This window comes from Leuresthes tenuis, unplaced genomic scaffold (genome assembly GCF_036924035.1).
Source record: "Leuresthes tenuis unplaced genomic scaffold, fLeuTen1.0.hap1 SCAF_12, whole genome shotgun sequence".
Taxonomy (NCBI): Eukaryota; Metazoa; Chordata; class Actinopteri; order Atheriniformes; family Atherinopsidae; genus Leuresthes; species Leuresthes tenuis.
Window position 1 is genome coordinate 14,643,465 of NW_027325366.1, and position 25,620 is coordinate 14,669,084.

General features: G+C 39.5%; 1 protein-coding gene across 2 annotated transcripts; it reads right to left on the reverse strand.

Moving 5' to 3' along the window:
* Positions 1 to 1,632: 1,632 nt before the first annotated feature.
* cwc22 (CWC22 spliceosome associated protein homolog) lies at positions 1,633 to 23,219 on the reverse strand. Of its 2 annotated transcripts, XM_072396566.1 has the most exons (21): positions 23,136 to 23,219; positions 21,783 to 21,839; positions 21,502 to 21,689; positions 20,234 to 20,517; positions 20,147 to 20,203; positions 18,968 to 19,222; positions 18,301 to 18,429; positions 17,508 to 17,676; positions 15,922 to 15,975; positions 15,677 to 15,812; positions 13,419 to 13,625; positions 13,251 to 13,313; positions 13,071 to 13,166; positions 10,821 to 10,902; positions 10,291 to 10,351; positions 4,965 to 5,042; positions 4,140 to 4,292; positions 3,915 to 4,042; positions 3,338 to 3,439; positions 2,420 to 2,604; positions 1,633 to 2,278 (listed from the first exon to the last, which is right to left on the reverse strand). In XM_072396566.1, the coding sequence occupies exons 2-21, from the start codon at positions 21,835 to 21,837 to the stop codon at positions 1,863 to 1,865; spliced, it is 2,898 nt and encodes a 965-aa protein (XP_072252667.1). In that variant the 5' UTR covers positions 21,838 to 21,839; positions 23,136 to 23,219; the 3' UTR covers positions 1,633 to 1,862. The 2 variants fall into 2 exon arrangements, with proteins under 2 accessions (XP_072252667.1, XP_072252666.1); XM_072396565.1 differs by having other exon boundaries at positions 20,147 to 20,517.
* Positions 23,220 to 25,620: the final 2,401 nt, after the last annotated feature.

A 25,620-nucleotide genomic window follows, 5' to 3' on the forward strand; every position in this document is an offset into this window, starting at 1 on the left:
TGCATTTCACTTCATATTCACACTATCATATCTATTCAAAGTTACATCAAGGAGAATGTTCACATAGTGTAAAATCTAGAAACAGGAAACCTGCCTCTGCCCATAATTAACAAAATCAAGTAGTTTTCTGTCATTTATTCAATTTGTAGACCATTTCACTTTGTCCAGCAACCAGAAGACACATCTGGACTAATCCAAGAAACAGTACGAGACATCACAAAACCTCACCCTTTGACCATTTTCAGTATTTTTCTCTCAATCAAAGGGAAACTACAACCCCAGTTCCAACAAGGTTGGTACACTGTGTAAAATGTAAATAAAGAATGCAGAATGCAGTAATTTGTTTAGAATTGTCTTTTTTTCCCCAAAAAAGTCTAGCATGGAAGTCATTTGTCAGTAATATTAAAAAAAAAATGTTTTTAATGATCTTGGAAGCTAATGTGAAATATTGGGGAAATGTACAGCCATTCCACAAAACATATCAACATGCCTGCATTTAATTTAAATATCAATATATCTAACAGTATCTGGCATTTGTCATAGACCAAACTATGAAGCCCCCAAACGGTCATGGTGCCACATTTCTTTGGATTACTTTCCCCTCTTTTCTGTTGAGGAAAATTAACACTGCTCTTACTTGCTCTTAGTATATCTTTATCTCTTTTACTTGCACTCTGTTCTTTAAGATCTACAACTTCTGCTTAACAGGAATTTTTCTCTGTACTGAAGCTTGTTGTTCCTCATTCATGAGTTTCTGGGTAAAAGCATCTGGTAAATGACAGAAAGTAGACACATACACAGAACTGTACCCGACAGTCACAACCGAGGTCTGAAAATACTCTTGGTCTAGTGACAACCAGTAGTGGTCAGTTGCATATTGCTGAGTCAGAATATAGCTCAGCTTTTCTCCATGGGTCTGAGGAAATGCCAATGTCATAATGATATTATCAAAAAAACTTTTTAGGCTCCAAAACAAAAAGAATTCAGCGAGTCTGTGGATTGGGGTTGCTTCTCAAATCTCATTACAATGCAGTTAGCATTTAGGGGCCAGTTGAACACCACACTGTCGTCTTATTTAAACTCTTCCAAAGCAGTTTTTGCTATCCTACTGGGGGAGGCTGTTACTGCGGAGTGTGCGATCACAAATGTTGAGGTGTGTAACATCCAACTGAATGAAGGATTTAGTTTTAACAAAGCAGTACATTGTATTGTAGCCTGATGAGCAGTTTTACTTACTTTAACAGTCAGTGGTTTTAATATTGTGGCTGATCAGTATGCTATCTTTATGCTAACAAGCTACTTGCTCAAGATAAACTTAATTATAACCCGATGCAACATGTTCGCTTTTACTTTTCAAGGCTGGAGCGACACACAGCGTATCAACATTTTATCAACGTTTGTGATAAAAAAAACTAAAAAAAACTGATTAACATGAAGGACAAGTCTTTAATTTACAATAAAGGAGGAATGTTTAGCCTGTCAAATTGTATTGTTTTGTCTCCAGCTTCTTGAAAGGTTGAGAAATAAGAATTTTTTGTGCACAGTTTTAAGTGTGCTAGTAAACCTCAGATCATGATGGATTAATACTCAAATTACATTTAATACAACTCAGTCAGAAACAGGTGAAACAGATTAAAAACCATCTAAAGCAACTTTAATGTTTTTGTTTTTTTTACTCATTTCATTAACAACAAATATCAACAATAGAAAAGACAGAGGGACGAAGATGTGTCCCAAATCCACAACAGCAGAGGGGAGGAGGAAGAGGAGGAAGAGGAAGAGGGGGATGACAGCATGGGAGATGATAGCTCCACTCTTCTGCCATCAACAGTCCATCGCTGTTGCTGCAGGGATGGAAAGTTCTATCTCCTCTTCCTCCTCTCCTCTCGCTCTCTGTTCCTGTCTCTGTTCTCTTTGTTCCTCTCTCTATCCCTCTCTTGTCCACTCTCCCTCTCCCTTGCTCTGTCTCGCTCGCCGTCTCGCTGTCTGCCTGTTTTTCGTCTCCGCTCCTCTTCCTCCCGCCGCTCCTCTTCCTCCAACCTGTCATCTCGTCTGCTCCGTCGGGGTTCCTCATGTGCACGCTCATCCATATCACGAGCATGGCCTCTCTTGTCCCTCCTGGCCTGCTTCTCACCGTCATCCTCTTCTTGATCGTTGTTGCGTCTGTCTCGCCTCTTCTCAGGTTTGTCTTTCCTCTTCTTGTCTTTTCCTTTCTTGTTCTTCCTCTCCTCACTTTGGCCTCTCCTCTTCTTTTTCTTTCTGTGTTTGTTGTCAGAATCTGAAGCAAAAAAGGGCAGTTTTATACATACACATATATACATAAACACACACATACATATATATTATATATACACACACATACACATACATTTTTTGTTACTTCTGCTGTTAGCAGAAGTGTAAATTCAGCTGAACATACCTGAGCTGCTGCTGGAGGATGAGTCTGAGGAGTCTGAATCTGATTCGCTGGAGGAGTCTGAGGAGGAGGAGTCTGATGAGGAAGAAGAGGAGGACGAAGATGACGAGGAGTCAGAGGATTCAACTTCCTGTTTCTGAGTCATGATCATCTTCGGCGCATTCTTCAAGTGTTCCCTTAACTCATCCCTGAGAAAACAAGTGGCAACAACTGAATACAAACAGTTTGTCCCAACAAAATCAAAGAAATTAGCATTTAACAAATAATGTTAGGGATTAATGTATTGAATGTAATGTATTGGGATACCAGTATCGGTACCATTTGCGTGTACTGGTACTTAGTATTCATTAAAGTGTTCCGATACTACAGAACCAATACCAGTGTGACAGGAGCTCAATTTTCCTGCAATGTGTTTGCGCTAACAAGTTCCAGGCAAATGAGGGATACCACGTGAACATGAACATACCGAGACGTGGCTTACGTATGACGCAAGCATCATGAAAAAGACGGAGCTATGTCAGCCGTGTGGAGGTATTTCAAAGTGAATGATGGTGGCAAAACTAAAGCGGTTTGCAATTTATGCTCAGCAAAGCTGTGAAGAGGAGGGACAAAATCTAGCATCTAAATCTAAAACAATATGTTGCACAAAGAGTAGGTTTATATTACTAAAATGCACAAAGTGTAGTTGTATTTGTGTTGAATATGCCTAAAGAAAAGAAAATGTGCTTAATTGTAAGAACTGTAATGGCCTCGATTAGTACTCATATCGGAACTCGGTATTGGCAAGTACTAAAAGTTAAGTATTTGTACTCCGTTTAAAAAAAAAAAAAAAAAAAGTGGTATCGGTGCATCCCTAAATAACATCAGGATGAACTAAGACAGAGTGTTTGTGTATATGCACTGTTGGCATGTGCAACTTACGTCAGTCCTCCAAGTCCAATAGAGGTGAAAAAGTTGATGGCAAAGCGAGTGTTTCTGGGGTTATCGCGAGGAAAGAGACCCTCAAAGAATGGCTGAAGTGTCCTGTAACACAAACACAGGTAACGAATCCAAAGAGAATCCCAAAATGTGGCCTATTCATTTATTCGCTCTTTAAATATCAACTTTGTGCAGCCAGCCAGCAGAAAAATAACAGCAGAAAAATCAGTGTTCTATTTAAATGTCCAACTTTATTTCTCTATCAACTTCTCAGTCATTAGAATAATTGCATCCCAGAAGCCACCACGTTAAAGCTGTACAACATTGTCAATACGAGAATATTTACGAGATGACTTAAACAAGTTTATCTATCTGCATTGGGATGCTTTCTGCTTTCAGAAAAGCTGAAACCTTTGAGCTTTAGCCACAGCTGCTCCCTTCCATCAAAAGCACAGAAGAAAAACTGCTGCTGGGACCGACATGTGACACTTTATCACAGCAGCAGAGATTAATTCATCTTTAAACATGAACAGAAAACTAATCCTCAGATGGGTTTGTGAGTGTGTGTGTGTTCTCTTACTGGTCTTTCAGTCTCTGGTTGAGTTTTGGAAGGCCCATGTAGGCACAAAGCTCCTGGAAAAGGATTTTCACAAAAATCCTGCTGGATGACGTTGTGGTCTCATCACTCATCCGGATGCACTCCAACACCTGGTTGATGCGTTCAGCGAAGACAAAATTAGTTTACTTAGACTGGGATGGATTTGACTGTCGTGCTGGAGTGTGTTTAGAATGTGTGTGTCCTTACACTCCATGGTACAGAGTCTGTGTAGAGCAGATGAGCGAACAGTCGGGCCACGTTCCTCAGTTTGTTGGTCTCCAACCGGTGAATCGTGTCATACTGCTCTGTAAATATTGCCTCAAAGCTCTCCATGTATTCTTTCTTTAACAGACAAAACCTCTGCACACCCACACAGACACACACATGAAAAACAATGTTAATCTTTGCTCTGTTTAAGGTAGAACTGAGCACCTCAGTGTTTTTGATCGCCTTCACTTCTGCATTTATTCTCTAATGTGAGATCTGTTCGTGAGCAAATCATTTTAAAAAGTCTGCGTTCTCCTTGTCCTAATTGTTATTGGGTATGCTCACATTAGAATATCACAGAAGAAACGTTTATATTGTTTTGTGAAAAATGTTCTTCTTTCCTCGCAGTTTTAACTGTTTGGAAATAGATGTTTTAGCTGAATTTCTAAAAAAAAAAAAAAAAAAGGTTCTGGTTTTAAACCTGCTGGACATGCATGTTTGGTTCACTGGTGATTCTGAATTGGCAATAGGTGTGACCGTGGCTGTCTGATCCCTGTGATGGACTGCTGATCTGTCCTGGGTGCACATCATCTCTTTCTGCATTGTCAGGTGGAAGAGACTATAGCAGCCCTCAACAGGACAGGCAGAAAGGTGATTCTGAACGACAGGAGCACCACACACTAAATTGAATAAACAGAGAAATCCACATAACGGGATGGGTACCACATGAGGCAAAATAAATGACCTCTGAAAGGAATCTTAGCTGAATCAACAGCGATCAAGTTCTCGCAAGTATGTAAATCTAAATGTGTTGGTTTGTCTCACCCCAGCCAGCAGACCGAAGAACTTCTCATAGGTCCTCTGTTGAGCGCAGCAGTCCAGGATCATGTTACACAGTTCTTTCTGTTTACACAAACATAACATGTAATCAGTACAGACGAGGCAAGCTAAGATGCTCGCGTATAGTAAGGAATGAGTCAATTTTCCAAATACAAATCTGACTTCTTTCCCTATTAGTAAAGGCACCATTCAGGAGTAGCCAGACACTTTACAAGCAAGCAATTCAAGTTTCATTCCCAAAAGTACAAATACAGCACAGACTCAAAATGCTTGAGTCCTCCGATGCACTTTATATTTTTCATATCATAATCTGGTGCACAAAGGGGGTGTAATACTGCACTTCCTTTTCAGTGAGATTTTTAACAAATGCATCTTTTCAGGAAACTAGAGCACTTGAAGAAGGACCTGCAGCCTGAAGCAGTGATGAGGATGATCAATGTTTTTTTTTTATTGCTATCAGGGCATCTCTATTGTTGTCCCCACAAAGATGTGTATAGAAACAAAAATAAATGACATAATAAAGTTGAGTTATACAACTTTAAAGTCAGTTTATCTACAGGGGATATTTGCCACAAACAACTGTTGAACTAAATGCTTCACAGAGAGATGAGCTTTTGAGACAAGACACACCCAACACAGAAAATGACAAAAGACAAATATATTCAGCCGAGCAAGCAAACAGAATCTTGCCATTTCGTGGCCCTACAGAGACAAAAACATACAACCATGAAATTTATAAAAGCCCTGTTTTTAGTCCTTTAAGATTAAATTAAAACATCAACTGAGCAGGACATCTAACGGAGTTGCCACCGTTAAAAGTGTGAGACAGAGGCAGAAAGAAGTGTGTTTTGTTGGACAAACGTCTTCAAAATTTGTTTTGCAGCTGTTGCATTGAGTGATTCGGCCTCGATGCTGACTGACGGGGTCGGCAGCTCTGACCTCTCACACACATGCCGTGTTTGCATCCATATAGTTGTGAGGACAGCTGCGGTGTGCAGCAGGTGTTCTCCCGTTCACAGTACTATAGCTGTATTTGAACAAAAGTACCGAGCCACACCACATATTTTCATATATACCCAGGAAAATAGGAAAGAGGTAAAGGGACTTCTTGACAGCCACCCTTTCGTGGAGACCATTTCTGATGAGGCTTCAGTGAACAATAGATGGATTCACTCAATTCCAGTCCTCATGACCCACTGCCCTGCATGTTTCCCTCCTCCACCACACCTGATCCAAATGAATGGCTCCTTATCAGGCCACTGCCGAGCTTGATGACGAGCTGATCATTTGAATCAGGTGTGGTGGAGGAGGGAAACATCGATAACATGCAGGGCAGAGGGTCCAGATGTATCTCTCAGGTCCTGTGTCAGGTCTTTACTGGATGATTTATTTTCTTCTTAAAGACATCACATTGATGCCAAGGCCAGAGAGACCATTATATATCAAAAACTCACAAGGAGGAAAGGTGAGACAAAGAGAACGGTGTACTAAAAAGGAACGTTATCTTCACACTGCCCTAATAAGTCGATGACGGCATACTCATGATATATCCCAGGTCTCGGCACATGAAATATAGTAGAAGATTGTATGCGTGTGTGTGCGATATGATACCAAATAAAAGGTAAAGGGAGGCAACTACTCGCTGGAGAACTCTTGTGAATCTGCAGAGAGAAGGCTCATGTGTTGTTCTTTGATGAATTTTTTTTAACATTCATCAAAATATTTTTAAGGACACACACGAACACCACACGAGATATGCCGATAATTGCTCATGGAATAGCTCTTTGGGAATCACCTTGTTGGTGCAAAAATACTATTTCATGTCAAAGGGGATTTTCTTTGGCATTTTTCGTAGTTGCAATGAGAGAAATGGGAACAAAAGAGGTCTTCGTGACAAACTGTTTTGTAAAAAAGTGCCCCAAGATTCAACCTAAAGTAGTTTATTTGTGTATATGTAGACAACACTGGTTCATCCTTTGAGTTAGGTACCTTTTTTAATGCTTGAATAACTCATAGGTTAGTGGCTACAAAACAAACAAAAAGATGACAATAAAATCTGTGCTTGGGAGCAATACCTAAACTAATGAGGCACGGTTTAAGACCTCTGAACAGTAATATAAAGCTGATTGAGCCTAAAGCAACAAATCTTCACAATTAGGCATCTTGAAAATGATCATGTCAGCTTTTTATTCATCTACAATTCCTTTGTGAACCCAAACTTTCGGTTTTGAAGTGATTAACCAACTAATCCACAGCTTTACAGTCCTAACTATAGAGAGTCAAAGATTTTCTTGTGTTGAGCTAATGTCCATTGGCAGCTCAAATGATGATGCGTTTGCATTTCAGAGAGCAAAAAAACCTGAGGACACGTGCTAAATGTCAACAGCAAACACTACAATTAAAGGTTTAGAAAAGGAGACTGAGTTGGAATTTCCTCAACTGTGTGACTCGTGTTTGTTTGCCAAGAAGTGAAAGCTTTGCAATCTGAAAAAAAAAGTCAAACATCAAAGCAAAAACAAATAATTACGAAAGTTAATGCTTTATAATGTTAGTGCCCTTTAGAGGATTTATTTCTCAGATGCAGAGGTTACTCCTCATCCTCAAATCAGCACTAAAAATCACATTTTCTTTTAAAATACCAACATTAATGTACAAATTAAACAACCTTTTTCTTTACCATACCTTTCATACCAACCTGCATTTATACTGCTGATAAAAAACTGACAGCCAAGAAACGTGATGCTGCTTTTTTTTTTTTTCGCCTCCACACGATAATACAAACAACCACACACACAGCTGATTTTCCTCTGACACGAGCCGTTTCTCACACACGCAGCTGACCTGCAACTGTTAAAGTCTGGAACCATTACTGTTACACAATCTGGCCTCAGGACCACACACACACCGATGGGAAGCTTTTAACGAGAAACAGATTATGTCTGTTTCTTGTTAAAAGCTTTTACACTAATACAGAGGCCAAAAACATCTCCTTTTTTTTTTTTATATCTAATCACTGTATCAGCGTCACCATCTGGTCTGCAGGGAGCTCGACTGACATTTACAGAAGCTGGAAACAGTTTGGCAGATTTAGATAAGTGAATTAAATTTGGAGATGTTTTCAAATTATAAATACTTAGCTCATGCAAAAAACTGTGTGCTGTGACGAATACAAATATCCAAACCAAATAGATCAGCCTTGCAAATACAAAAATCACTATGATTATAGCAAAAGCGATATTTACATTTGAATTATTTGTACATACTAATAATATGCAGACAAATAGATGGAAAACTGGTTACAAAACCATCAAATTGACCTCAATGAGATAAGCACAGATTAAGCCTTGGACTTCACTTTTTTTTCTTTTTTAAAAAGCCTTTCACAGTAAACTGTGCAACAACCCTGTGGCATCATTCATCCCCTCAGCTGCTGATGAAAAGGGACTCACTGCTGGACAAAGATTAATGCCACATGGAGATGATGAAGGAGGAGGAGGAGTGCATCTGTCTCTGTCTGATATAAGTTACTATTCAACCATCACAGACTATAGGCTTTCATTTTCAACTTGCTCATAACACTCTCTCGTAGAATAAAAAGCTCTGTATCGTTGTGTTGGTAATGTACAATACCTTTATTTATTTCTTTTTTTACATCTCTTACTCTTGGCGTCTCATCCACTCCTTGATTTTGGCCCTTCAAACAGTTACTATGAGTAGTGGTCGAAATATTCACGCCGTCAAAATGGAGACAAATGCTTAATAAAAAGAGAGTGCTGTTTTTATCTCAAGTATACCCTTTTCACACCAAAAATCGAGCCGTTTGAACACTCAAAGTGTCCGTTAAATTCTTTCCCACGGCAAGCTGTAGTGAGTTTATCCACAGTGTTATTATCTACAATGTATTCAGAACCAGTCCTGAAACAAACACTACTTCCCAGGGTACAAGCCTGTAACTACAATAAGAAAGGATGGAATTACCCTGTATCCTGCAGGCTTTGTTGAATGACAGTTACTGATAATCCCCACTTTCTAAGATATTTAAGCAAAGTTTATTCTTTTTGACTGGACCTTGGATGTCAGCCTCCCACAGTGGGACTGACAGTGAGCCGCTAACGTCTTCCAGACGGTAAAACCAATCAATCTTGCGTCCTTTTTACCACAAGATGTTATCAGACCCCCATGTCAGATGTTACAGCCTCTACACAAAAGTTTCAGTAAAGAAATAGTTAACTATTGTCACTTTTGTTTCCCATTTGCAGCATCCTTAATAAGAAATGCACAGCAGCGTTATTCTCATGAATGCCATTTGTAGTTGGCATAAAAACCTGTGACGGCTGCACAGTTATTTGACACGGGACCAAAATCTGGATTTGCAGGGGAAGGTAGTCCCATCACTTTTACCCTTCTGTCCCAGGATGCATCAGGACTCCCTGGCCCTCGGCATGACCGTGCACAACGGGTTAAATATAGGCTAAAGGGCAAGGGATGAAATGGAATTGTGCCTTAGATTTTCCTTTGCTAATGGATACCCGGCTGCCAAACCTTAGGAATGTGTCTGAAACGCAGACAGGCATCAAATAAAGTCAATTTTCTGCTGACTAGTAGGCCTGAAAAATATCAATTTGGTATTGAATATTTAGAAGATATGAGGCTTGTGTAAACTAAAATTTTACATATTATAACTGTCAAGCAGTTTTCACTGTATCCCTCATTCACACAAACACTTATACTGCACTCCTTTTAATGTGCTTTTACTGTATACATGCAGCACTTTTTTCTACAATCACACACTAATGAGAATATTGTGGTAATGTGGGGGGTTAATGTCTTGGTCTGGCTGCTCAGTGATGGTCTGCTGGTTCAGCGGTGTTTCGTATACTGCTCATATTGCTTCTCTTCAGTGTATTTTGTACACAGGTGAAAAACAAACACTGTCATGGCAAACTTAAGTTAAAAAAAACATCAATAGTCGGTTTCCTTTTCTTTTCTTTGTGTTCTGCTTTGAAGCCACACTGAGGAGCTTGACCCATGTCTTTTTGGCCACTCATGTATCAACCACAAAGTTATTAAATATCGATGTGCTAATTAACTTCCTAAATTTGAGCTCTAATCTCATTATAGTGTTGCATTTCAGTACTTCAAGTTAGCAACAGCCGCGAGTCATCTGTCAGATGGTTTTATTCCCCCACACCTCAGTGTAACTATAGTGTGCAATCATCGCGCTCTAAGGAGAAAATCAGCTGTCTATTGTTGAACGCTGACATAACACAAGGCAATCGATGTGTGTGTGTGGTTGTGTTTGTGGACTCACGGTCTGGCTGTCAGGAAAGTCCATCTTAATCAGTTTGTGAGCGCATTCCTCAAAGTCCAAGCTGCAAAAACAATCAAGCGATCAATAAGTCAGCCTGTAAATGTGGATCCGTGAGCTCACAGGTGACAAAAGTGTATGTGGTGTCAGCTTTTCATCCTTTTCACCACCTGTGAGCTCTTCTTCAGTAAAACCATTTTAACTAGAATACATACACATATATTTGTGGAGCCATTTCTGTAAGGACTTTTACTGATATGATTGTCTGTGGCTTTCAACAGTCATAAAAAGCAGTTTGTAGGTTCGTAAGGACTGGCTAAAGTACCCACACTCCTGAGGACTTAAAACTCAAACTGGCTCTCACAAAAACAGCCAATCTCTCAGAGCTTTAAACACAGCTTCAGATAATAGTCCAGCTCAATTAAATATAGCAGGAGCTGTAAATAACTGCTAACATCCAGAGAGAAAACGGAGACACCAACTGTGCCACCATGTGCTTTTAAGAGTGTATATTACTGTGTGTGTGTGTGTACCTGGACTGTATAGCAAGATAGATGGTTCTTCTGAAAGCAACCAGGTTGACTTCAGTCTTGTCAAAGATGGTGACCTTCTCATCTGAAATGGAGACAACAAGAGATGTTACAATCTTTCAGCAATAATGCTTCAGATTTTCAGAAACAATAACCCAATTTTTTATCATATATCATCTAATTATTTTTATTTTTTATTTTTAAGTTTAGATTAGAACCCGTTCTTTCCATTTCAGGCTGCCTAATCATCATTTACCAGCTACTATAGCACCAACTATGAGTAGGGAGAAGGTAAAGAACTGTTTATGTCAGTGGCTGGCGGCAGTAAAAAAAAATGCATCTCCATTTTTTAATAAAAACAAAGCAGAGCAAGAGTAGCATGTAGGAAGCCTTGCATGCTTACATGACATCGTGACAGTGACTGAAGACGGATTTTTAAAATGCATGTAAACATATTAGTCCAATCAAAATCATCACCAGCACGAGCTACATTGTCAATTGATTTGGTCTTTGACACAACTGATGTCTGAGAACAACCAGAAAAAGAAAAGATGCTAAGAAACAGAAAGCGAGTGTATCAGCACCTATTGTAGCAGAGTCTTCATCAAGAAATGGACGGAAAACTGTTCTTAAAACGTTCCACAGCTGGACCAGTTCTGAACCAACTCTGGCACCAGCCCAACAACAGCACCTGGTTCATGATGGTCATGAAATGTTGAACCGTCATGCACAAAACAGTGACTAAGCTTTGGCAGGTGTTTTTTTTGTGCTACAAGACCACAAAAGCCTGTTTTCTAATTTCCACTCTTCCACTTGATGTCTTCACCTACTTCTAGGGCTGGAGGAAATCGTGATCCTTGTTATTGCGATCCTGATATGACTTCGCAATATATCAACTACATCAGCATCTGGTGTTGATTTCAGATGCATCAACCAGAGCTGCATTCCACCTGTGCATCTGTAGGTGCGTTTCCATTCAGCCTGTTTAGAGATGCGCATCAAGAAGTATCGCATCAGAAAATTCTGATGGAAACGCCATAATTCGAATTAAAATCCCCTGATTTGCACAAATGAAAATACGCTCACGCCAGGTTTTGGTCGATTCGAAAGGGATGGAAACAGCTGTGTTCGCATCAAGTCTGTCGTAGCGCACTTTCACCCCAACTGCTTCCAGCGTTTGCGGGTCACTCGCAAGACAACAAAAATGGCGGACAACGGAAGGTTTGTGTGGACGGAGGAAGAAGTTGTGGCGATTTTTAAACTTTAATTAAGGAGAAACAAATAACCGCTATCCTTGACAGCAAGCAGCAGAGAAATGCCAGCATATATATCAAGAGCTCCGGGTCGGGAAGCCGGTAAAATGTTTACAGGCTGGTTGTCATGCCAACCTGTGGAAAACTCACGCGAGAAGTAGTTTTCACCAAAGTCTTGTACCTGCTAATTAGTTTTAGAACACGCACAGGTGCAAAACTTGGAATGCAGCCCTCATTAATCCTATGTCCTATTTCAAAACGGTCTTTACCATATTGTGACGACCCCTCCGCTCCACCAGCTGTCCCTGTTTTTATTTTCTTTCCTTTAGCAGGGAATAAGAGCTCATCAGGCTTATTGAGCCACACCTGAGGCTTGTGCTTTAAAAGCTTCTCTCCTGCCAGATACAGCCACCCCTCTCTCTTGGTTTGACTTGGTTAGAGCAGGTTACGGGGCGGCAGCTGTTTTGATATCTCACACATCCACACACTCATTCATGCATACACTATTGACACCTGACTTCCATGTTTCTTTAGTTTAGTAAATGTTGAGATCAACTTTATTGATGATTGACAACTTTATTCTTATAAATGTAAAAACTCTCGTCTGTATCCCATTATTGCTGCAGCCTTAGAGCCGGGCTGTGACAATATTGAAATTGTACAGGTTGATATTGCGATAATACAATTAATTTCCTATATATTTTTCCGCCCTACTCACTACTAATGCATATTTCGACAAAGATGACCCGCACTGAATACGTGGGACTGCAACTAACTCTTCACCGCTCCCCAGAGGCACTGAACATTTTACAGTTTTAACTTTTTATTCCTAAAACTGCTACTAAAATATTTGATGCTGCTTTTAATGCATTAAACAAATTAATATACCACTTCCGTGACAATGGAGACTCATGACCAGAACATCTCTAAATACCATCATAGCTGGTATGATCCTTTAATTAAGATAATAAACCCCAGTTGGTTGACGCATCTGTCTTACCTTCTCCCTCCTCCTCATTCCCTTCTTCATCGTCCTCATCCTCGTCGCTGCCGTCTCCATCCTCCCCTGAATCGCTGCTGCCCTCATCCAGGATATCTGACAGGAAGCGACAGCAAAATGGTTAAAACTGTGAAGGAGGTCATGGCTAACTGGACAGTACAGAGTCGGACGTTTCCTCACCTCTTTTAATAGTTTTGTACTTCTCCTCATTCTCCAGGAAGTCTGGATCCAACTTGAACACGTCTACAAATAGACACACACAGGTTTATGCTGCCATTAGCCTTTTCAACAGAGTTTAACTGGTAGGTTACACCCCCCTCCCTCACTCCATCCCTCTCTGGGTCTTACTGAGGATATCTTCGGTGTTGTACTCGTCCTCCAGCGGCAGCATGTGGGTGAACTGGTCGTCGTCGTCCACCAAGTCCAGGCCTTCTGGGATCACAGGATGATCTTTAAAACCATCCTTCCTGATAGCGAACATCACCTCGATCATGTACTGGACCCTTTTATCAATAGACGACTCGTGGAGGACATTCCTGAGACGCTCAAATATGGCTGAAAAGAGATGAAAGGAGTTTGTAGAAACTTTTCTAGTCAACAGTGTTGATATTTGGATTTTTTTTTTTTTTATCTAATTCAGAGAACAGATGTGATGACAAGTATGAAAGGTGAATCTATTACAACAAAAAGTGAGGGGGGGCCACAGATCAATGATCAGATTCATCCAAATCACCTCTCGTTTTCATCTGAAAAGGCCCAAATCCTGGAAATTTTCCTTAAAAAACCTCAGATTCTTATGATAAAAGCAACTCTGGGCTATACTGAGGTGTGCTACCTTATTGTTAAATTCCATTAGAATTAGTAATATACATGTGCTGTTATAAGGCTGGTCCAAGAATTTGAGGTTCCCTGACACCATTTTTAATTTTCTTCTTGTAAATTTACACTTTTTTTTTCCTTTTTTCTTTTATTCACTCCAACCATCAACCCCCAGTTATTACTTTCTTGAGGGACAACAACTTAATGTCCCGCTGTAGACATGAGTACAATTTGATGTTAAGTGGATTATTATGTTTGCTGCGTTACGTTGTCGATCTGCTCAAATTATTACGGTCAAAAATAGAACTTTTTTTGTGAGAAACTGGGCTAAACTCAGTGAAAAGCTAATTCAACTGCCCAAAATGCAGGATTTTACCTGAAAGTCTGACTACAACATTCAGATTAGCGTTCCCGCTGGCAACATTGGCCGTGGTGGCCTGCAACACAAATATCTTTGCCGCCAGCGCCAAAAAAAAAAAAAACAAGAAATGAAGCCAATTAGTCACCACAAACCTCCCACGGGAAGTCCATTTCCAGCAAGGCATAACAATTTATGACAATGTAGGAGAACATTTATTTAGGTAAGCGGTGATGATGCATCTCTCCTCACTTACCAACTGTGGGTCCAAGCTGTATTAGTTTAGCTCTTACAGTATAACAGTTCTCTCCACTATCAGCAACAACTATACAGCAGCCTGAGCTTATTTACACACTTTGTGGTGGACTAATGGATCTTATACACCAATCTAAGCATCAGCACTGTGAACGTCAGCCTCTCTTGCTTCATTGTAATGCACGGTTTTCTCTGACAGACCCTGTTGGCACTTTTTTCAGCCAGTAGTATGCTGTAGTATCAGCACTGGTCTGTCAGTAAGAGAAAAAGGCACCTGAACTGAGTTGTTTTTGTTTTTTTTTACATGAAGCTTTATTGCTTGGAAAAAAGCATACACAAGCAATACAATCGATACGATTTGCTAGTTTAAAAAGGAACTGCTGGTTTTATGGTCCAAACACATTAAAACACACCAAACTGAACAAGAATAATGTCTGATGATAAAGACTGGACCAACAATGACGCGACTTTATATAATCATAATTTAGTTTTTTTTTTTTTACATCAATGACTAATATAACTTTACAGCGTAGAACGGAACAGATGTCTACATCTTATTGCTCAGGTGTGGATTTTCGTTTTAAGACTACAGCTTAAAACTGTTAAGCTTTTTTAGCTTAAGTCTTTTTTTAGCGTGGTCAAAAGTAATCTTCCTCCCAAAGTGCTTGTATCACACATCTATAGAGACTCACTTCCCAAAAGAGACCTGCTCTGTTAGACTATTTTTTTTAGTACATAGCTACAAATCCCCCAGCTGCTCTGCTGTTCACGTTACTCTGCTGCTCAGTATACGCTAAACTCCTTTTAGCTGCTTCGTTAAACCATTCCTGTCTGAATTTTGACAGAGATCGTTCTACAATTTTTTAATTCTTTTTTTTTTTTTTTAACTATCTGCCTGAATGGAAAAGACTCTAAGAAGCATTTGACAAATTTTAAAAAGAAAAAGACTTCCAAGTGACAGAATGATTTGGGAAAATCCATACATTAGATGAAAAACTAAATCTGAAATTCCAATTTCTTCTTCTATTTCAATTCAAATTAAAAAAAAAACAATCTTCTGAATTTTTAAACGCCAATTAACACGTTGGCTCTGATTGAAATGATCAGTTTTAGTTCTCCTCAGACTACTACTACAGAGGATGATGATAATGAATAATTAGCTTAGCTGCAGTACCATTGATCCCTCTGGGGGAGACCTCAGTCAATTTGAGTCCACACTCCTTCAGGAAGGAGATGGCGACTTCCACGCTGTCGTCAGTGGGACGCTCCAGAAGCAGAGTGAGCATCTCCAGACACAAAACCTCATGGGCCTGACGGTGGCATATCAGAGCAAACAGAGATAAAAGCAAGCACTTAATTTGAGCTGAATGTCAACTCTCGAAGCTTTAGTTTACAGAGGAGATAAAAACCAGGACCTACCACATTCTGGTTGATGAGATGAGCCACAAACTTTGAGGCTGTCAGGCACTGTTGCTGCAAAAAGAAGATATAGGCTGCTTACAACCCTTAACCAATTCTATAGCTGATAAAAATGCACAGTACACACATGTAGTGTCAATGTGAAGAAAAAAAATGTTTTACAGACTATTTTTTTTGGCTCAAATAGCTCATGAACAGATTGCGCCGACATTTACTGCAACACACATTCTGGACTGTGTTCAAAAGGTTCCAGTCCTGCCAGTTAATTCTCTTATTTAGCTCCAGCTTCTCTCTCATCTCAGCGCTTTGGACTCGTACCACTTCAAGCTGTTCAGGCTGGAAAACGTCCACCTCTGTGAGCAATGCTGGATCATTTACACCTAGATTTAAACTGATCCTCCATTAAAAACTGGTTCTCTCCGGTATAAATAGAAATGACTGCTATTTTCAGGGCTTTTGCTCATTCTAAGTTCACTGTCGCAAAATCTAAAAAATAAGAGGCGGCTAAGTTATACATTGTTGATGAAGGTCAAACAAAATGTAGCTGAAGGAAAATGCATTGATCACCTCATGTAGTACTGCTCAGAAGTCTTGATCCACCCCTCATTTCTTTAGATTTTGATTCCAAGGAGTTGGACTTTCTTGTAATCTTTTAAAGTGGTCTTGAGGAACAGTTCTACAGGCTTTGTGAAGGTCTGTAAACCTTTTTCATTTGGACATTTTTTTCTTTATTTATCTTCAGTCCAGGTCTGGTACGTGACCATTTTCACAGATAACGCTTTTGAGACAGAATCAGATCCCAAAGATCAAAGAGAGCAGCATGATAAACTGTCACAACAAAGATTAAAGCATGAAGTCTCTGTTTCTGAGCAGTTCTATAAGCATTAAATGGATACGTTCAGTTACCTTGAGTATAAATCTATTTACACAAAGTATCATTAGCCCCTGTAACACAACACAGACATTTGAATCAGTTCCACTCACTGCTTGCGGTTCAAACTCATGGCCTTTTAGTGTCTGAACATCCATGACGTTTAGCTTAAGTCTCACAAAAACAGCACCGTACCGGAACTTGTTCGTAAAACTGTTATCCAGGAAGCGTAACGAACAAATCTAAATATTTTATTGATTGAATTTCTGCTTGAAAAAAAAAACAGCACCTGTCGATTCAAGATTGCTGAGTCTTAACAGAAAAACTAATTTTCTTGAAGATAAGAAAAAAAAGAAAAAAGGAGTAATGCTCGCAGTGGATAATATGCACAGGTATAGAAAAAAAAATAGCCTCGCCAGCAAGAGTTTGAGACTACTGCATAACTGGTTAGCAGGAACCATGTGACAACAAGCTGTGCCATCTATAAATGAATAGGAAATTCAACAACAGAAAATAATTAAATCCTCCTGGCTAGACATTGCATAAACACATTACTTTGCAAAATAGGCTTTCATAAATAGACTTTTGTAGTCAATTATTATAAAGTGCTCTTGTTAATCTAACAGAGCAAACCATCTCAGATAAGAAGAGAACTGTGCCTCGTGGCAGACCGCAACGTCCTCTATTCTATCAAAAGTGAGGTGAAGACAGGTACCTTGAGATTGCGGCGGTAGCTCCTCCTAAAGGACAGGATGAGGCGTTTGAGGATCAGCTCTCCAATCTGAGGGAACTTTGAGTTGATGATGGCGACGACAGCAGCGTAGACGTGAGTGAAGATGGGAGAAGCTGCTTGAGCCTGCAACACTGAACGAGCCAGCAGACCCCTGACAGAGAGAAAGACAAACACAGCGTTCCTATACGGTCTCCATCTCAGAGTGTTTGTCAGAAAACTGTAGTTGTAGGTGCTGTAGATCATAGATCAAAGCACAGTACTTTTTCCAAAACAGTGAACAAGAAAGAGCATGAACACCTCAGCCAAAAGTAAGTAAATAGACATACTCTCCCATTTTAGGGTGGAGCCTGGATGGGTCGCCAGTCCACCACAGGGCCAAAGTTTTAACTTGAATCTTCAAAACGGAAGACAGGCCAAGAGGCTGGCTGTCTTTCTTACATCATCTATGTAAAAAGCACTCTGTTTGCTTAATCAGTTGATTTTAAGGAATTCATAGTTTTATATCTTAGAAAATGGAATAGGGAAAATAATGAAAATTCCCATACTTTTTCTTTATTCCATACTTATCCGGACCTTGAAAATGCTAAAAACAGTAAGGGGAGTTACAGACAGGCTGCATAAAAGCTCCAGACCTTATTTCTCTTTTGAGATACTGTGCAGATCAACTTCAATTGCTCCACATATATAGTAGATGTCCACCCCATTTTGCGTGCGTGTGTGTGTGTGTGTGCGTGTGCGTGCGTGCGTGCGTGCGTGCGTGTGCAATAATGCTCACCTCCCCCTGACAATGTTTTCCTGCAGCAACTCCTGGATAATGTTGACAAGGTTGGACACGTTAACTTTGTTGATCAGACCGTTGATGGACTTCTTCAGAGCTTCCCAGCTCATCCTCTGATAGGCCAGGCTGCACAGGGGGTGGAGCAACAGTGGTTAAACAGCAATGATTTAACTATTAAGATTTCACTCAAGCTGCTGCTAAACGTTAAACTACCCGTGGGTTTTATGCAGCCGAGTCCAAAAACCGTTTAATAATCTGCAACGGTGGTGCATTCAACAGCCACTGAGCAGTATTTGTCGTGCAACAGTTTAACACATTTCATGATGTTCATGCTTGCATTTTTGTTTGTTATCTAAGTGCAATCTCCCGTTTGTGCTGATGCTTGAAGTCGGCATCCTTCAATGAACTGCACTTGAATGTTTGCTCAAAAAAATCAAACACGTGTTGTACTAGAGCAATTAAATGTATATTACAGCTCTTGTGTCTGTAGCAAGTGAGCAAAAGGAAATTAATTGAACAGAAACGGTTATTTGTGGGTGGGTCATTTTAAAACAACACGCAGGGACAAGCAACAGTCAATATGATATGAAGCTAATGTACTAAAATAAGACACATTGCCAGTACAGGAAGTGATAAAATTTCAGGTAAGAAAAAACATTCTTACCTGCTCTTGTCACTGATTTGCTGCTGCATCATGCGCAGCTTGGCAGGGGGAATGTAAGCACCGCCAGTCCTGGTCAGGATCGGATCAATCTCCTCCTTTTTCTTCTTAACCGGTGGCTCATTAGTTGAAGCTGGTTCCTTATCAGAAGTTGGGGAGGCCGAGCGACCCCTCCTCCTGTGATCTGACTCTGCATCCCTGTAGGCTCGCCTGTCAAAACGCCCGTTCCTGTCATCGCGCCGATCATCATAGCGATCCCTGTACAGAGATTAAAGCCACTAATAATAACACGAATAAGGAAAGCAAGATGTTGACACGTTTGTGAGGCTCACTAAAACACCTCCCAGCTCCAACATGATCACATTTTGAGCAAGTTTGCCTTTATTTGTTACCTTCCACCATAAATAAAGAAAAAGGCCTAAGAAAGAATTTTGGTGCTGTAATTCCCAACATATTCAGGCACAGATTAGCACACACATTTTCTGAAGACACCTTTAAGTCTTTCAGTTAACACTAAAGACTTCAGTGCCCCCCTCTTTTAAGATATAGCCACAGGCTTTCCGTGACATCTAAAAAGAATGGGACTCTCTCAGCACCTCACGACTCGATTACGATTCACGAGGTGTGTTTATAAAACGATCATCTCTTTTTAAATACTTCTTTTCCTACTTTCCTCATTGTGCGACTACTTTGTACTTTCAAAACGAAGAATTTCTAACAATTCATAATCCATGCACTTCCAACATCCTTTCATAATCAAACACTTTTACTTTTGTTTCGGTCTCCTTCGAGAGTGCATCTTCAAGATAGAGCGTGTTGCCTCAGTTCCAAAGGGTGCGACATAACGTAAAAGCCCTGGTTTTCAGATTGAGTATGGAAACAGGCGATAAAAGTTGTGATAAGAGTTTAGGATTTTTCTGAGCTGGGATGAATCTTTGACATTGCTTGCTCTGAGGTCTTCTGGCTGGCATTAACAGCCAGGTTTTTCTCATCCTTCCCCAGCAGGAAACATGTAATGTGTCTCACATTGGTCATGTTGTGCATATTCAAACAAGTCCATCCATCCCACATACCCAGTTTATGAGACAGCCTGGAGCCTTTCCCAGTAGTAAAACAGAAAGTCAGTTACTTCAAAGTCAAACAAAACTTGTCTGATGCTCTGTTTGTGTGTTTGTGCATTACCGAGCATAGCGTCTTCTGTCAAAGCGTTCTTTGTTCCGGTCTCTCTCAAATCGGTCTCTAGATCGGTCCCGTCCCCTGGATCTGGACCTGGACCTGGACCTGGATCTGTCTCGTCCCCTGGATCTGGACCTGGACCTGGATCTGTCTCTTCCCCTGGATCTGGATCTGTCTCTTCCCCTGGATCTGGATCTAGATCTGTCTCTATCATTTTCTCTGGATCGTGATCGGTCTCTCTCTATGGTCTTGGATCCGTCTTTCTCTCTGGACTTGGATCTATCATTTTCCCAGGACCTGGACTGATCTCTCTCTTTGGACCTGGATCTGTCTTTTTCACTAGACCTGGATCGGTCTTGCTCTCTGGACCTGGATCTCTGGAAAAAGAAATAAGTTGTGCGTCAGAATCATTTCTTTCAATCTTCACCCTAAAATGATCAGTGACCACGTAAATACAGGATGAAACTTGGACTCCCGCAAAAACACAGGTCAAGCAAAAAACATGCTACCATTTTTAAAAGTCTCGGTTAAGCTGAATAAAAGAGACAACCCTGCAGCGCAGTTGGTCCGGTTCAGTTCCTGCATTAAGTAAAAGGCTTTAGGGAACTGGGGAGCTCGTGTCGCAGATGACAGCCATGGACAGCACATCTTCTTTGATTTGTAAATCTGTCAGTCAGAGAGCTTCATATTTTTTAAGCATATCATGAATCGGAATAGTTTATTTTTAACCCCCCACCCCCCCACACACACTATCTCAAAGCCTAATCCTAGTCATGTTGCCAAGCACTTTCTTTTTTTTTCTTCTTTTTTTAAATACCAGCTGCCCAGTTAGTGATTGTGAGCCGACTGCTGCGTCACCACTTTTCCAAAAGCAATAAAATCCCATCTTAAAAGGATTTTCGGAGAGAGATAGGACTGTTGCCTACTTCAGAAAATGAAATTGCATTGTTTATGAAAAACACTGCAAATGATTTTTTATGTACAGAATTGATGCTTTTCCTTGTCATATATTATAATAAATATGTAAATATGTAATAAATATATCCAAAAATATGCTCAGATTTTTGGACTCTTTGTTGGGCAGTTTTGAAACAGTTGTTAGTTACTGTATCTCACTGCTCCAGGGCAGTTTCTGCAACGGGAATGTGCAGAACAAAGGTCACTTCTCCAGCGTTACCTTAAAGCTAAACATGCTGCTTCCACTCATTTGACTGCTAGATTTCCTATTTAGGAGGACAAGCTCAAATAGAAAAATGCTCCCAACATAATTTATTATTTTTGACTCTTTTCAGTTCTCATTTGACAGTCATCAGTGCTTGTAAATGTGTCAAAGTCAAACATCTGTAGAAGTTCACTCTTACTTTGATCTGAGCCACACTGCTTCTTATCTTCCTCAGTGCGCCTTCATGTTCATCCTCCTCATCACTGCTGCTGCTGCTGCCTGAGCTGCTGGAAGGATCATCACCTTTCGGACTGGTCTGAGGAGATGTTTGCCCTTTGGGGCTTTTCTGGCTGGTCTCCACCGCCTTGGCCGGATCCGAATCATCCTCTGAAGATCCGGCAAACAGAAAAAGTGAAATAGTTAAGTTAAATGTAAAAACTTCTATGACAACATAAAGTAGCGATGGAAGGTTTCTCTCACCACTGTGTTCTCTCCGTCCAGGACTGGGATTTGGACTTGTGCTTGGAGAGTCCATACCTAACGCACAAACACATAATGATCAGAATAAATAATATGACCAAAAAGGTTCAAAGCAGCATTTTTTTTTTTAGCTTTTTGTTATTGCACTTTTGACCTGAAATCCCTTCGAGAGATTTGCTTCCAGAGGTTGCTTCCATGTCTGCATTTCTCAGAAAAGAGATAGATGAAAAGATAAATGTTCAGGGACGGCTCACAATTTTAGGGTTTTATTACTGAAAACAGCGGAAGTAATTTTGGAATTGAATGCAATGCACATTTTTAGCATTGGATGGATATGCATTTGGTAATCCAATAAATAAATAACACTGGAAATATTCACTGTGACCAATATTTCATAGTACTCTGTGATCTCAGTGCAATTCACAAACTCGAGCATACAGTCATACATTTGGATGTTCTCTAGTTCTAAAAGAACCTAAAATCTGACAGGTTGGGGTTGAAGTTGTGTGGCATCAGTCTGATCCAGATCTATTTTAATCTAATTTGGAAAGACTACAGAAAAAAGAAATCCACACTTGGGTCGAGTCAACAACAGTCAGTTAAACTGCTAATGTACACAGATATGTAGGGTTTAGTGATTAAGTTATCTATACATAAATAATTATCAATCCTTGTGTCTTCAGACATATGACTGCTCCTTAAAGCCATTTATGACGTCTTCGAGAGGCTATTTCGCATATTAAACCGTTCAAAACCCATTTTCCATAACAAAGTTGCGAGGCACAAATATCGAATAAAACATTTTCCTCCACTAGTTCATATCATGGACTTTATCACTAAATTAGTTTACTATCAATGGCTGTCCTACTACATATAATAACATTATATTTTTAGTTAATCTTTTAAGCAAGCAGATCGACAGGAGACAGCGAGGACATTGACGCTTTAAAGACAAAAATAAATATCCGGACAGTTTTAAGTTAAATTGACTTCCTCTGTAACAGTTCAGATTTGCCTCAAGCTAACGCACAAAATCTGCTAGCACCGTAAGGAGTGAACATAATTAGGACAGAAAATCACCACATAAACTCGTCAGTGCGTCTACATTAATACATTAAGGCTATTGTGAGAAGGTTGTGTAAAATGAAATGTAAGATGCTGCTATAAAACCGTTTTAAAATTAATGACTCGGGTTTATCGCCATGTGTGTTTGGATGAGCTGAAGTTAGCTTGTCTGCTAATGTTACACAAACTAAAGCGAACTAAACTGTTAGCTTTTCGTTGTCTTCTCCGTCTCTGAACGGAAGCTTTGTCCCCTTACTTTATTTTTCTTTACTTTTAATATCATCTTACCGTTTTGTTTTTAGACTTTTCTTAAATCACTGTCGTTTTTCTGGCGGAAAACTTCCTACAATAACCAACATCACTTCCAGGTGACAGATCGTATCCGGTTTTAAAACATAGGTCTCGTCAACGAGTCGCCCCCTGGTGGTCATATCTGGTATCCAGGTCACTGTACAGTGCAACATCTGTGAGAAGGACGGAATCGCCACTCAAGCAGAAGAAAAAAAATCTAGAAATGAATCAACACAAATAATAAATTAATAAATCCTAATTAGTACGCTGTGGTTTTTATGACAACTTGAATTCTTTTAAGACAACTTTTCTTGTATAGTAGCCGACAGATCAGCTTTGCAGGGTGGAGCCTTGTCATAAACCTGTGTTTTCAAATTCAACCCTAAATTTTCAATTAGATTGAGTTCTGTACTGTTTGCTGACTATGTCATTAAGTCTGAAGAAAAATGCTGAAAATCCTGAAAAAAAATCAACCCCATATCATCAGTGACTGTGGAAATCTGCTGGTTTTCTTCAATCAGTCATCGTTATATGTTTCATTGGACCTGCACCAAACAAAAGTTCCAGCATCAACTTGTCCAATGTAGATTGGTGATTCAACACTGGATATCTCTTTCATCCACAGTCCATGACTGTTTCTCTTCAGCTCACTGTAAACTTGTTTTCTGCTTTTTAGGTGTTAGTGATGATTAACATCTAGCTTTTCTGGATGGTAATCACATTTCCCGTTTATTATAGTTCAGTCACAAGCATTGACTCCTGTTTTTGCTATTTGTGTTTAATTTATCATATATAATTTATTATATATATTATAATTTGTGCATTTTCTATTTTCAGATAGGTTTTATTGAGTTTTCTCTCCTGATGGTTTGACATCGTCCTTGGTTGACCTATAGGTTTCCCTTTCACAACCTTCCCTTAGACACAACTGGCTGGAAACAACAACCATCTTCTGTCACACTCTGAGTTGAATTAAACGCTTTAAAAGCTTTTCCGTTGTGACAGCTCTCAGATTGGGACCATGTTTCCCGCAAAAGCTCTGCAAGCACTCTCTTTCAACTGCAGAGTCATTTGCATGTGTAGATTTGTTGGTATTTGTTTTAGAAATACAAATTATAAGTTAATTCCCATTATTTTTTCCTCTACCAAGTTTAACAGTTTCATCCATGTTCAGTTGATAAACAAAACAGTTTTAAGTCACAGATATGATTTCTTCATTTTGTCACTGAATGAAACAAATGAATAAACATGAGTATCTCTAATTTTTGCCAGGGCCTGTAATATAAAAAGGATAAAAATATTGGAGGAAAAAAAAAACAGAATTTGAAAGATAGACAGGCTCTCATAGACAGACAGAATCTCCTTTCCTTTTGGTAAATTACCATAAAGGAAAAGAGCAGACCTTTTGGAATAATGCATTCTGACCGAATAAATCAACAAACGAACTAATCAGTTGTTCAGGCTACAATAAACTATCACTGAGCAAGACATGAACCTCACATTGATAAAAGTTTCTGCCAAATGAATGTAAAGTTATGTGATCTGTAAGTGGATTTTATACCAGATAATGACCTAAAGAATCCTTAACATGAATGGCTCAAACGAAGATACAGAGGTTTATGAAATGAATGAGTCAAAGCCCAGATCAGATGTGAATCTGAAAGGCTGAGGATGCATTTGAAATGTCCCTGAAAGACAAAGTTCTATGAACTATGAAACAATGGCAAAAAAGACGTTATTTTTGGTCAAGACAACAATACTAGCTTCTGAAGCCGAGGGTTTACTTCCTTTCCCCCCCACAGTGTCACATCTAATATTATTTGTTAAATTATTTATCACAAATGTTCTTTGTGGTGTTGTTCAACTGGGCCACTTTTATCTGCAAGTACAGCAGATTAAATGTTTTCTTGAGAAACTCCATTGGAATAAGTCAGCAGTTTTGAAAAGTTATAACTTTTTCAAGTGAATCTCTCCTAGTTAAACTAGTCCAAATAGTAGTAAAACAATATTAGAGATTGAGCATATAAGTGGATAAATGGAAATAGACATCGAAAGATGCTAATATCAATCTGTTCCATCATATTGGGTGTTAATACTGCATGTACTGTGGTAAATTTCATATTTGGAATGTCTGCCTGTGGTGGAAACAAGATCCATCATCTCTTAACCTTCCTCAGGTTTCTTTGATGTCTCTCCTTTAATCTGAGAGCAAATTCATATTTGACTATACTATATTAACAACAAAGGGGCCAAGATGTCAGTTTGTCACCATTTGTGTCAAATATAGAACATATATAAATACATATATAAATATGGAGCAAAAAGTACATAATTTCAGTTTGAGAAGAACTTTTATGTTGCAGAAATTCATCTTTTTAAATAAGGGATTGGCATTTCAAAGTGCAACTGAGAAAAAGCAACTTTGTGTGTGGGTTTATGGTTGAAAAACTCTGGATTTTCTTAATATTTAATGTCCAGCACA